This window comes from Corvus moneduloides, chromosome 1, assembly GCF_009650955.1.
Source record: "Corvus moneduloides isolate bCorMon1 chromosome 1, bCorMon1.pri, whole genome shotgun sequence".
In the NCBI taxonomy this organism is placed as follows: Eukaryota; Metazoa; Chordata; class Aves; order Passeriformes; family Corvidae; genus Corvus; species Corvus moneduloides.
The window spans coordinates 10,532,819-10,547,304 of NC_045476.1; the positions used below are offsets into that span (position 1 = coordinate 10,532,819).

The 14,486-nt window shown below is 37.2% G+C and overlaps 1 protein-coding gene across 2 annotated transcripts in view; it reads left to right on the plus strand.

Annotated features, from left to right (window-relative positions):
• Positions 1-14,486, plus strand: part of WDR37 (WD repeat domain 37) — a 47,088-nt gene that overhangs the window by 16,003 nt on the left and 16,599 nt on the right. For both annotated transcript variants that reach the window (XM_032099625.1, XM_032099615.1), the window contains 6 exons: positions 4,277-4,412; positions 5,778-5,849; positions 7,822-7,866; positions 10,955-11,031; positions 12,762-12,999; positions 13,533-13,674. In XM_032099625.1, coding sequence (XP_031955516.1) covers positions 4,277-4,412; positions 5,778-5,849; positions 7,822-7,866; positions 10,955-11,031; positions 12,762-12,999; positions 13,533-13,674 — 710 coding nt within the window. The remainder of the gene's footprint in view (positions 1-4,276; positions 4,413-5,777; positions 5,850-7,821; positions 7,867-10,954; positions 11,032-12,761; positions 13,000-13,532; positions 13,675-14,486) is intronic.

The following is a 14,486-nucleotide window of genomic DNA, read 5'->3' on the forward strand; positions in this document are numbered from 1 at the left end:
CCAAACTTTTTTTCTTACCAATTTGCTGCCTAGAGGTGCCTCTTTTAAGAGTTAATGATTTGCAAATTCTCTAATGAGACCACTTAAATAAGGACAAGTTATTATTAATAGGGGCTGTATAGTTTTGGTACACCTACTCTGTAGTTATGGATTAGTACCCTCTAGTGTAATGTAGTGTTGTGTTTTGTGGGCTTTTTGGTTTTGTTTAGGTTTTTTTTTTTGTTTGTGGGGTTCTTTTATTTTGTTTGGATTTTTATGGCAGGTGTTAAATTCTTGTCTTCTTTTACTTTCTTGCAATGTAACACTTGTATTTTTTCCTGAGCAAGACAGGCAGACCTCACAGCTTCAGCATGGGAAGCTGGGAAGTATGAGGTGGAGGCTCCTGGGTAACTGATGTGCATGCACAGCAAAGCAGCCATGAGTAGTGGAGCATGAAGAATTTAATACCTGAACATTATGCACATCTGTTGTGTCAATTGGTGCCAACAGATGTCTGAATGTGCTGATGTATTTCTTATTTCTTTATTTTCACAACTTTGAGTCAGAATTTACTGGGGACTAGGCAAGAGCTGAGGGAAATTACAACATTGAGAGCATCTCTGTCCAGTGTGTTCTTTGAAACCTTAATGCACTTCACGGAAGTGCTTTATTTTGACCTCTCCTTGCTTCCTACACAGAAGAGTCAAAGCTATAACCTTTTGTCTCTTGACACACAGAGAGAATATAACAAAGAGTTAGGAAGGAGTGTAACTTTCTAACAGACTGTGATTTTTCCATCTGTACCCTGACTGGATGTAGAGTTCCCCAATATCCTATCCGGGAAAGAGACGTGTAGAGTTTTAAGAGTTCAACAGCTCTGAAATTCTTATGACTATACTTTCTATGTGTCTTAAATGAACAGTGCTGTTTCCCAAAATGGTTGTGTTCCAAACTCACTGGGGCAGTAGATTACAAGTTTTCTCTTCAGCCCTTCCTTTATACTTCTACCATACAGGGGGTTTCTTGGGTGTGTGGTTTTTTGGATTGGTTGTTGTTTTCTTTTTGTTTGTTTGTTTTGTTTTGTTTTGCCTGTAGAAAATTAGAAGAGACTTAAGTTTTACAAACCGATTGTTTTGTGCAGTTGCACACAATTACATTTTTCAGATTGGCAGCGTATATAGAATTAATTTTTTTTCTTAAAAGACCTTTCACTATTTGCTTAATCTAAAGAGAAGACTGATCCTTGACTGCTTTAATATTAGTAAAAAATACTAGGGCTAAAGCAATCTGTTCATTCTCTTGGGGGAAATGCTGAAGTGAACATTCTTAATTCAAGTCCTTCATATGAAATTTCCATACTGGAATACTTTTCATCATTTAGCTGTATATAAAGTTGGCAAAACTCATTTCAGAAAAGCGTTGTTTTAGCAGCAAGGGTTATCCACCAGTGTCCAAATCCTGAAGGGGTAGAGTAGATTTAACACTTGGTATTCTTAAAAGTAATTTTTGTTAACGGACAAGATTCTGTAATTTAGCTGCAGTTGGTTTTGGATGCAGGAATCACTATATGAAATCCATGTTTTGATGGTAACAAAATGTTATGGCTGCTGTTAATGATCCCTGGCTTATGAAAGTTGTTACACATCAGGAAAGCATCAATTGTTTATGCAAAGTCCTAAAATAAACTGAAGTGCTGTAACTTGCTCCATCCAAACTAAATTCCAGGATCTCTGATTTGTCTGGATCAGGATAAAGACTCTTAGAAGAATATTTTTATTCACTCAGTAGTTGAAAGGAATAAAACTTTCTGGCTATGTAGTTCTTGTTCGCACTGCTTAAAGTTGCTTCACATGACATTCTGTTCATCAGGTACAGTGTAATTCTGCTGGACTGGTGCTGAGTTGATCAGGTTTTCATTCTTACTTTGAATGTGCCCTGTCTGTGTAAGAAACGTTTTTACAGGTGCCTCACTCTGTTTGCCATGCAATTGTTTCAGTTTGTATACAATTTTCACTTGTTTACATAGTAAACAATTGCTTACCTATTAGTAAATCCTTTTACAGAAGGAAGTACATGAAACTGTATCAGTTTAAGAAAGAGGACAGACAAAAGTAAAACACACTCAGGATGTGGTTCCCCATTTATTTGTATATGATGATCTACTGAAGTTACTTCAGAAATTTTCTGCACTACAGAGACATCTTTTTATCACGTTGCATGTTCTTTACCTTTCCTGGCTTGGGACATTGTTTATGTGTGTTTACCAAAGCAGGAAGTAGTCCAGGCCCTGTCTATTTTATCCAATTACTGGTATGTAAAGGGCAGCAAAAAAAGAAAGGGAAAAAAGAAGTGTGGAAAAAGTGGGTGTTGAATAAATACCTGTATCAGGATATTTACTATTGGATGGTGTTCTTGAACTCTTATCTTCTGTGTGTTAATTAAAAGACTGCTAATACTCCAAAAGGAGTTTTATATTCTTGCCATTAAATGATAAGTGAAACCACTGTCCAGCAGTTTTGGAAATTCTTTGTTTGTTGGTGGGCTAGAAAATTTTTCTCCTAGAAGAATTTTTCATGAGGGTTTGACTCAACATTAGAAAGACAGAATGCAAGCACAGTCTGAATGTGGGGTTGAGAGCTGGAAAATACCAGGTTTGGAGTTTAAGCTGAGTGCTGTATTAGTCCTTTCCTGTTAGTACTTAATTCAGCTGTTCTGCTTCTTAGACACGAGTGCATTTAGTTTAAGGACTGTGTTCAGTGTGAAAGTTGCATCTGTAGGATTGTGTTCAAAATACAGGAAATTCTGCAGTACGGTTGAACTAATAATCTTTAGCATTAGCCTGTTCTCTTTCCAGTGCGTCTTTAAGGACTGTTCCTTCTGCTGCTGTGAAACCAAAATGCATATTAGCTGACAATTTGGAATTCAAATAGGGCATTATCATTTCATCATAGGAGAGTTGACATGCTCAGGATTTGGAATGCTCTTGCAGATTTTCTTTTAGCTTTAAAAACCTTTTTTGAAGTAATTTGCTTTAATGACATCTTAAGACCTTCTATTTTAATACCAGAAACTAATGGGATTTTAACCTTAGTTTACTGTCTGAAATGTAGACTTAATTAACTTTCTAACTTTTACTAAGCTGTAGATAAGTCTTAATGTGATTTGTGTTGAAGTATTTAAAGGTTTTGATTTAACTGGTCAGATACCTGCCCGTAATTCCATGCTGAGGAAAACACTGAAAAGTTGAAGTTGTCTTTTTGTTTCAGTTTAACAAAGCTTTTGAGGTAGTCTTTCTCAAAGAACAGTTACAAGCTTCAAGACTTGTGGGGTAAAAATAGGGTGTTTGTAATGGTGGTTTTACTTTTTAAAGCCATCTTTCATGACTCTTGGTTTCAGTTGTCTCTGGAAGTGTTCAGCAAGACAAACTTTTTTTTTTTTAATATTGCACTCCCCTTTATCTGAAAATGTAGAATTTCTGCACTTTGGTTCCTTTCTGTAGATACTGAGTGTTTTCAGCATTTCTGCACTGTAGTGACTTGTAGTTTTACTGTTTTACTAGACTTTTCTTCCTTTCATTTGGTATTACATATGCACATACTAATTTGGATTTAATGAGTCTTTTCTGTTTTTCCCCTAATAGCTTCACTTTGAGGGAGCATGCTTATCAAATGTTTAGATGAGTTTGACATATTTTTTTAAAAGCTTCATTACACAAATAAACAGGCATATGCTCTCAGGTTAATGTTTGATTTGATTAGCTTCATGCAGTTTTAAAGATAAACAGCAGTGAGTGTTTTAAATTGGAATGTTTCTGGGTTTTACTAGAATTATATAATAAGTACATTTTTTTCAAAGACACTACACTGGCTAGCAGGGACTGCCTGAGTTATCAGATGTACTTGTTTGGGAATAGGCAAGGAAAGTTTTAAGGTCTTTTGCTGGGTTTGGTCTTTTTCTTCTTTTTTTCCCATTAAAATCCTTACCCAGACTGAATGGGAAATGCACTCTGCACTTGTACAACTCATTATTCCAATAAGATTGCATTACTGTAGTACAGAATAGTTTGTCTTGCATTCTGTAAAAGGGCTGCTATTAAAAAAGAAAAAAAAAAAAGAAATGAGAGGTATGTTTGCATCCAGACTCACTTTCCGGCCATCAAATGTCAAAATTTTGACAATAGGGTATTGTCAGAACATTAAAGAATCATGGAAAAGTTAATGTCTGTTTTTATTTGTGAGATAATTACTTAATCTTGGATCAATGTGGAAAAAAAATGTTGGTGTCTCTGCTATTTCAGATTGTATCCAGTTTTAAAACTACAACATCAAGGGCAATCTGTCAACTGGTAAAGGAATATGTTGGCCACAGGGATGGTATTTGGGATGTCAGTGTCGCGAAAACTCAGCCAGTAGTGTTGGGAACTGCATCTGCTGGTAAAGTTTTGTGTTGCTTGAATGTTTAGAAAATGCTTAAGTCGCTAAGCTATAGCAAATACAGATCCAAAGCATACTTGGAAACGGAGCTCCACGCTGAAAGAGTCCTTTTAAAGAAATTCTGTAGCTGAAAAATTCTTAAAATAGGAATTTCCTTTTTCTTAGAGGGTTCAATTATACTTGTTGGTCTTTCTAAAACTTGGGCCAGTTCACTTCCATGCAGGTCATACTCTCCTTAGTCAGCTTCGCATGTTGGGTGGTGTGGATGGGTGGGATGGGGAGCTGCTTGCCTGGGGAGGCCTCTGGCACAGAATTTCATACGGCTGGATACAGAGACTCCTGCAGGCTTTCTATCCTAGCATTGTTTAGTCTTTGTTTTATAGAAACTATACACGTGGTCATAGTTTGCATATTCTTGTATTCTTGCATTCTGTCTTTTGCCTAAGAACACAGGGACAGCTAAAAGTGTTAATTTTCAGTCCTTTTTACTTTATTAGATTTATTCCTTCCCACTTGAGGGGGAACAAGTACTAATGAATAAGTCATTAAATCTATTATAGTCCAAAAATCAATATAGATATTTGTGTAGTTTTAGAAAATTATTAGGGAAATAAATCATAACTAGACAGAATCAGTCAATTTGAAGTGATAGTCTTTGGAAGCTGGAACAGAATCTGAAGGTACTGACTAGATCAGTATTTACAGACCAGAAACCTCTGCTTTTTGGACTGACCTGTTACAATTTTTATGTGCCTGCTGAGGGGCACATTTTATCTTTGTGTGCGACATCTTGTCTTTGTCCTGATTTAACTTGGAAACAGCTATTCTCCAATTCAGCGTTAGGTACTACCCACTTAAATATTGAATTGTTTAATTTTGGGTGTGTCAGGATAAAGGAGAGGCATTTTGATTTCCTTTTTAAATTAATTTTTTTAGTGCTCTGCAGTGACCTGTATGCATTTGGAACTTCCATGCAGGAAGTAAATAGATTGTGCATAGAGTTCCTGTTTGTAGTGACTGCCTTTTCATCATGGGATGCTTTCTCTGATTTTTTTTGAATCTCATGATACACAGCTGGAGCATTATATATGAAGCATGTAACCAAGTTAGGAAAAATATCAAAAGTAGAATTTGCCTTTCAATAGTTACTGCAAATTAATTTGATTAGGATAGCACCTTTACTTTTTGGGCAAGACGTGTACAATGATAAGAAAATGTTTTGTATATAAGGTGGTAGTCAAGAGTTCTACATTTAAAATCTTTCATATGGTATGTGCTAGAGTGGAAGATAACTTGTTTGTTGAAAGGGTAAAAATGAAAATCATATGTTTTTAACTATTTACAGCTGCTTTTTAATCTTTGTAGATCACACTGCTTTGCTGTGGAGCATAGAAACAGGGAAGTGCCTTGTCAAGTATGTAGGGCATGTTGGCTCAGGTAAGATAAGGGCATGTTGTGAAAACTGGGAACAGAGCATGGGAGGGGGAAATGTGTTTTGGCCAGCTACAGAAATGTTTATTGGGGTTTCACTTGCAGGTGTGCCAATATCATTAACAAGTCAATTGTGAAGTTCCACTAATTTTCATGCAGAGAGCATTTTGTAATATGATTCTTTATTGGAGAGGCACGTTAAGACAGTTCTGCAGATGCTAAGTGAATAAACAAGTCCATATAAAGAAGTTTACAGGCACAGTTACGACACTCAGAAGTTAAATGTCACAACTTACTGAGGTCTCGTGTGTGCGGAGAACAAGGGAAACTTATATAATCCTAAATTAGCTGTCTTGCAGGATCTGTGTTATATTTGGGTTAGAAACTACAGATGCTGGGTGAATATCTATTTGCACTTATTTGTTTAATATCCCATATATAATTTGCTGCATAATACTAAGATCTTGTTTTTAAGACAGTTTTAAGACAGTTAATTAAATATAGGTGTTTGTCTTTCTTTATACCAATATGAATATTGTGGATACAGGGTTTTTAAACCCCATCTTGGGTGGAGAGGTGCAGTGCAGTGAGTGTTCTTGATGTTAATCTTAATTTTTGGTATCCAATTTGACAAGAATCTGATTCGCGCCCTTCTGTCTCTTAATGAGTTACAATACAGGATTTTGTAGACCAAAATTGGAGAGGTTTTCCATAGCTTTAATGTGCTGTAGAGAATGGAGCACTTTGAGTGATCATACCCTGGGAAAGTGAGGAACACAGTTACTGACCAGGATTGTTTAGTTAAGTAACTCAGCACATCACAGGAACTTTGTAAGGATACAAATAGAATTAAGTTCTCTAGAACTGCTTCAGCCATGAGTTGTACTTTTTCTTTCTGCTGTATGACTTTTCTCTCCTACAGCACAAAGATAAATACATAGAAAAAACTGGTAACACACTAATGTGTTCAGATATCTTGGGTTGCTTGCTGTATGGACCTTTAAGTTCTGTAAGGTCATGTTTGAAAACTTCACTCACTTGAACTTCCATGCTGATAGTTTTCTTTTAGAATTGCTATTTGGATAACTATGAAAATAAGAAGTTCTAACCTATATTTAAACAGCCGTGTTTAAACAACTGTGTTTGAACAACAACAAAAAAATTATACTGTATATAAATTTTATATAACTATACACATCTATAAACTATATTAGAAATAATGTATTTTTTATTTAGTAAAACTTCTTTTTTTTTGAACAGTTTGACAGTTGATTTGAAATGGTGCAAAGGTTTTGGGTGCCAGCAGCTGGTGCACCATAGAATTAGTTCAGCGTAAGGAGTATCTTTTTAGACTCATTGCACTGCGCTCTCCTAACAACATGTGCATCTATTTTACTTGTATAATGAATGGAAATGATTTCTAAATTCTGTCTTGAATTGAATCTTATGCACTGAAATGAAATGAAGAGCTTCATTGGGTGATAGAATTCTTGCAGGCCTATTTTGAAGCCATTATGTTTTGATATGGTTGCAGGACTGAAATCCCATTTGTGTTACTTGCATCAGGTTTTCAGTCATTTCTTCTTGCAATCCTAAGTAATAAGCAGAAAGTTGATGGTAACATATAGTAAGTTTTCATTAAGTTAAAAATAATTATGAATACTTAAATTCTCTTTATGGAAGTCCAGAGCACTGTCCCCTGTCAGCTTATGTACTTCTTGAATGTGGTTTGTTTATCCTCTCTAACATGAACCACTTGTACTAGATTCAGGAAATAACTTTCTAGAAAATATGTGTTGTTGTATAATCAATTACAGCTGCTTTCCTTGGTACTGCACTTTTATATCACCTAAAAGATCACAACCAAAAGTTGCTTAAAACTTAAGAAGACTTGCTTTTTCAATACTTTTAATGATAAAATAATGGCGAAAGAATTCTTTTAGTATACTAATTTAAAACTTTACTTTGTTTCAAACAGTGAACTCCATAAAGTTTCATCCCACTGAGCAAGTGGCTCTTACAGGTATGTAAAGTTTTTTCATATGTTAAGTATATTAATCTTGGTGGAAAAGAAGTGTAATTTGCTAAGTTGTTCTGGTTGTAGCCTCTCTCCCTATTGCTTTGTCAGCATCCTTGTTGATTATTTTTATACTTGAAGGCATAAAAAATCAGAGCTAGATCTTGCCATCTGTGTTTTTCATGTCATGTTGTCATTTGTGCTTCCCTGCTCCAAACCAGACACTGAGAATCATACATCAGCTGAATGTTCTGGAATTCATCCCGGAGTACTGAAAGAACTAGTAGGTGTTATGGCAGGATACCTCTTGATTATCTACCAAAGGTCTTGGGAGCCTGGAGAGGTCCCTTCTGACTAGTGTTACTCCAATATTCCAAGAAGGGTGTGAGGAAAGATCCATGGAACTACAGACCTGTTAATCCAATCTTGGTTCCTGAAAAACATATGGAGATTATAATTTATTATTTAAAGAATAGTGCAGTCATCAGGCACTGTAAACATGGGTTCGCAAAGGGAAGGTCCTGTTTAACTAATTTGACATCCTTCTAGGATAAGGTGACCTGCCTAGTGGCTGAAGGGAATGTGGTGGATTTAGTTTTTCTGGTTTTTAGTAAGGGTTTTGATGTTGTCCTTCACAGTGTTGTTCTGGACAAGTTGTCCAGCTGTGGGATTAGCAGGTTCACGGTGTGCTATATGGGCAGCTGGCTGAAGGGCAGAGCTCAGAGGGTTCTAGTGAATGGGGCTGCATCTGGCTGGCAAAGGATCACCAGTGGTGTTCCTCAGGAATCAGTTCTAGAGCCAGCCCTGTTCAATAGATTTATCAATGACCTGGATGCAGGAATTGAATGCACCTTTCGCAAGTTTGTTGGTGATACCAAACTGGGAGGTACTGCTGATTCTCATGAGGGACAGGAGGCCTTTCAGAGGGATCCAAGTAAGCGAGGGCATTGGGCAGTGATGGATGGGATGAAATCTAACAAGTTCAAATGCCGGATGCTGCAGCTAAAGCAGAGTAGTGTTGAGCACAAGTATAAATTGAGAGAGGAGTGGCTGGAGCGCAGCCCTGCAGAAAGGGCTCAGGGGGTGCTGGTTGTCAGCAGGCTTGATTTAAGTCAGCGGTATGCCTGGGCAGTCCAGAGGGCAAACCTCATCAAACACCCCACAACCAGCTGGTCAAAAGAGGTGAGTCAGTGTTGGTGTGGCCTCACCTGCAGTGCTGTGTGCAGTTCTGGGCCCCACAATTTAAGAAGGTTGTGAAGGTCCTTGGATGTGTCCAGAGGAGAACCCCAAAGCTGGTGAAATGGTGGGAAGTTGTGTGAGACGCAGGTAAAGACTTTGGGTTTCTCTGGTTTGGAGTAAAGGAACCTGAGGGATGACCTTGTTGCTCTCTACAGCTTCCTGAGGAGGGGAATTGGAAAGGGATGTGTTGAGCTCTTTCCCCTGAGAGCCAGTGATGGGATGCATGGGAATGGCTCAAAGCTCTGCTGGGAAGTTTTAGGCTAAATATTAGGAAGCATTATTTTACCAAGAGGATGGCCAGGTCCTGCAACAGGCTCCCTAGAGAGATGGTTGATGCTCCAGGCCTGTCAGTGTTTAAGAGGCATTTGGACAATGCCCTTAACAACACACTTTTACTTTTGATCAGCCTTGAAGTGGTCAGAGAGTTGAATTGGAGATTTGTTGTAGGTCTTTTCCAATTGAAATAGTCTGTTCTATCTATATATATCTATAAATGATATTTCCAGAAGTAAAGGAGAATGATATTGCGCTATTGGGTGTGCCGAAAAAGCAGTGTGAAAATAAGACTGTTAGTGTGAAGGTGTTTTCAGGCCTGAGCGTACCATCAGTGCAACTTCAGGTTTGAAAACTGTCTGATTGGTCTAATCCTGTGGTTCATATAGTCCAGCATTTAGGATACTAGCTTTGGGATTAAAGAGGTCTGGATTCAATTTGCCACTATTAGGTAAGTCATTGTAAAATGATGATAATTGCTGCTGAGGTTAGAAATTAAAACACTTCTGCTTTCTGCATCTACAGTGGGCACTTAAAAGGAAGGTAGGGAGTAGCAGGCCTTCTGTCTAGGATTTATCTGTTTGGATTTTCCTTTTTTCATCTGCTAACTGTAGCCATTATTTTGTTACCATAAACAATTTTACTATGTAAAGTGACTTAAAACCCAAACCAACCTAGCTATAGACAGCTTTTGTTTGATTCTTATTCTCCCATTATTTTTCTGGGAGATGGTTCTGCAAAATATTTCAATTGAGAGTTCTCAGGGATTCTTTTTCTTCAGTGATAATTAATTTAGAACTGGTTAAAAAAAAAAAAATCTTGCTGCTGATCCAGAATAGTGACATCAGAAATAATATAAGGTTGAGCTTTCTTCCAGCCTTCTTAGTCTGTTAGATGAGATACATTTCCTAGTACTTTCATATACATTGAGCTTGCCAGAATTTTGCATACTAATTACAAACTGTTTTTCTCTATCTAAACCATTCGGCTTGGTACCCCTCAGGTACTGGAACATATTCGTTCTGACCATAGCAAGGACAATCTTGAGTTTTGCCTTAGTTAATAATGAATAAGTCCATTTTAAAACAGATGGAGTTTAAAATCACATGGTACCTGCTGAGCTGTAAACTGCTACTAGTTAAGCTGAGTCATAAGGCAGAAGAGGAATAGCTTACACTTGCTATTTTGGGTTTCTCATTAAAACCACAGTAAAAATATTTAATGGAAGAAATCATTGAATAAAGACCCCCAGTATTTTGAGAAACAATAAATGAATACCTGGTGATGTATCCAAATGTCACATATTGAACAGCGGTGAGACTCGTGTTCTGATGTGTAGTATTCAAATGTATGTTTCACTGTAGGAGTGATTAATTTGGTAGCTACTTATGTCTTGCATAATGAGTTACGTCTGAGATGTTGAGACTTGCTTACCATGAAGTTCATAAGGGTATCTGTTAGGAAAGATAGATGCAACTTAGACAGTATTGCTAAATGTAATATTAAAGCTTGTTTTTATTGCGCATGGAAATGCTCTTATTTATTTTCTCTCTCTTTTTTTTACCTCTTTTCCTCTGTGCAGCATCTGGAGACCAGACTGCTCACATCTGGAGGTACATAGTACAGTTGCCTACACCTCAGCCAACTGCAGACTGCAATGTAAGCAATCAACCTACTGCAACTAAACTAATTGCACAGCGATTTCATCACATACAGGTTTTATGATAAGACTAAATGTTAAATTTACACATAATTAAAAAATACATGATCTCAGGACTGCCAAAGGTGGGATTTTAAGGTTTTAGTTGAACAGCTATATTTCAGCTTTTCTTTGAAAATAGACTCCCTTCATGTTTTCAAAGGCATTTGGTGCAGAACAGAATTTACAGCTGCAAGGAGATGAATCAACTTCTTGTTCAAGGTAGTAAATATGTAAATGAACTGTAAAAGTATAATGAAGTGCTTTTTAAACTAGCTAAATTTTTGTAGCTTAACTTACCAAGGCACAAGTATTAGCTATAGTTACTATAGTATTAGCTATAGTTGCTGTGGATTGAAAACTGATGATAAAGACTTGCAATTTTAGCATTTATTTAATTGAGTCTTTATTGATTTCTAATCAACCCTTTCCAGAACACATCACATTGTCTGATGTTGTTGTCCCCAGGCCTTTATTTAGTCAGTGTTTACTCTAGCCTGTCAAATGCTTATTTTACTTAAAACCACCCTTACTAAATTGTGAAGAAAACATAGCTTATAGCATGAGTTTCACAGCAGGCTAAGTAGGGGCAGGAGTTGGCTGTATAATACGAGATAGATTTCTGAATGGAAAATGTTTGATTCAGTTTATTTGATTTGGCATTTCCATTTTGAAAGAAAATAAAAATGTTATCTTTTCCACACCCAAGTAACATAAAAGAAAGATGTTTTTGTCTTGTGTAAGTGAAAAAGGAGTTCAGAGAATGATGTTTAATGATGAGCAAAAGAATTTTTTTTTTGCGTCCAGTTTACATCAGCAGTGCATGATGACTATGTATCAGCCAACAGACAAATATTGATGTAATGATTTGATTTTAATGGATAAAAATGTCTGTAAATTATTGTCTTCCCAAAGATTAATATAGTCAGTGTTCTGTTAGATGCTTCCTACCCTTAAAAATTGAAAGGAAAAAGTCCCTTGATAATGTGCTGCAATGAAACTCTAGGGTAATACACTTAGCAGATAGTAAAGGGGACAGATACTCAGAGCTAAAGAGTTTGGAGGAGATTTTAAGATGAAGTAGAATCATAGAATCATTTAGATTGGAAAAAAACTCTTAAGATCAAGTCCAGCTGTTAACCCCACACTGCTAAAGCCCTAAACCATGTCCTTAAGGGTCACATCTACCTGTCTTTTAGATACCCCCGGGGATGTTGATTTCCCCACTTCCCTGGGTAGCCTGTTCCAAGGCTTAATAACCCTTTTGGTGAAGGCATTTTTCCTAATAGCCAGTCTAAACATTCCCTACTTGAGGATGCTTCCTCTTGTCCTATCACTTTTTCCTTGAGAGAAGAGACTGACGCCCACCTGGCTGCACCATCCTTTCAGAGAGTTGTAGAGAGCAATGAGGTCTCCCCTGAGCCTCCTTTTCTCCAGGCTGAACACCTCCAGTTCCCTCAGCCGCACATCAGCAAGTTGTTAAAAGGAGTTATTAAAACTGCATTTAACTCACTGGTTATGGTCCTTCAACCAAGTTTGTGATAGGGAGTACTGGAATCGGCTGGGTGTAGCAGAATTAATTTACCCACATTCATGTTTAGGGGATTGGGAAGCATTTACCCTGCAAAATGTAACTTAGAGACATTCCTTCCCTTTTATTCTGCATCTTTTTTTCTCTTGCATTTTACAGCAAGTGTCTGGAGAAGATGAAGTTGAATGCTCAGATAAAGATGAACCTGATGGAGATGGAGATGGTTCCAGTGATTGCCCCACTGTCAGAGCCCCATTAACTTCACTGAAAAGCCATCAAGGAGTGGTCATAGCAGCCGACTGGCTTGTTGGGGGGAAGCAAGCTGTGACAGCATCATGGGACAGGACAGCAAACCTGTATGATGTAGAGACTTCTGAACTTGTCCATTCTCTTACAGGTATTTGTTCACTCACAAAAAATTAAATTGGTGGTTTGTTTTTATAAGTGGGATTATTTGTAGCAACTAAAACATTGAGAAAAGTAGGTTGTTTCTCTGGAGCAGTATGAGTGTGTACCATCTGCTGCTCAGTGTTGTAACAGTTTCTAAAATTGCAATCTTGTAAATCCCCTGAGCATGAATTTGTCTTCTTTTAAGCTTATGATTTAACCTATGAAGATAGTTGTGTTTAAATTGAACGTACCCAAATTGAATGTACCCAGATTTTAGTTCTTGCAAAAGGCTTTTGCTGTGTTCATGGTGTGTTAAGCAGCAATAACCTGCACTACTGAATGTGAAATAAGTAGTGTGGTTTTTGCCTTCAAACACATTCCCAAACTTTTACAGCAGTAACAGGATTAAAGTTCAGAATGATCATTATTCCTTTCTGTTTAGGAAAAAGAGGGAAAAATCATCAGCATTTCGTTCCAAGTGTATGTGGAAATGAAAAGTCTGGTTTTCGTTACCTTACTTGTTCTCATGTGTGATTGTAGGGCACGACCAAGAGCTCACACATTGTTGTACACATCCCACCCAGCGTCTCGTGGTGACATCGTCACGCGACACCACCTTCCGCCTGTGGGATTTCAGAGATCCTTCTATCCATTCTGTGAATGTCTTTCAGGGCCACACAGAGTAAGTGACAGCTTTTACAAGTTCAAAAAGTTGCAAATTTGGCCAGAACTGTTCCCATGCTCTTTTTGAGGTACTGAGTTAATTCCTGTTTTGTAAGAGTGATTTTCACAGAAACCCCCAACTGTCCTCCTTCTAATGTAGCACAGCAGTACGTAATTTCCAAAACAACAGCCAGGGCTCTTGGTGTGCTATTACTCATGTGGTAAGTCCTGATAAAAACTGTTACAATTAAAGGTGATTTAAGGTATGAGGTTCTTTTTGGCATTGGTTATGCCTGCTGTTTGGGGTTATTGCTGTGAGGCAGTGGATCAAGCAGATTGCCTCTGCTTGTCTTGATACTCAGTGTGAAGTAAAGGTTACTCCTTTAAAACCAGTGGATAAAAAAAGGATTAATTTTCACTCTTAAAAGCTTCTAATTTTTACATAAAATAAGAAATAAAAGTATGGGCACCAACTGCCATGTTCTGTCAAAACAGTGATTCTGATGTAACATTTTTAGTTACCAATTTAGGCTTAATGTTGTTGTACTGACTACTATTGGATATGGACAAATATAGTCATGAGAATCTGTGTTCTGGTGTTTACTTACCTTTCTGTTTCTTGGAATTCTGATACATAGAAAATGCAGGTGTAACTTGGAAATACTTTACCCAAAGAAGCAAATCTCTTTTTGAGACTAGTGAATGTTTGAGCTTGAATGTTTCAGAAAAAATTTCACCTCCCTCTTTCAGAATAAAATGTGATTGCTAATCCTAGCTCAAAATACAAACCACAAATATTTATTCACATTTCTGGTTTTTATTAATTCAAAT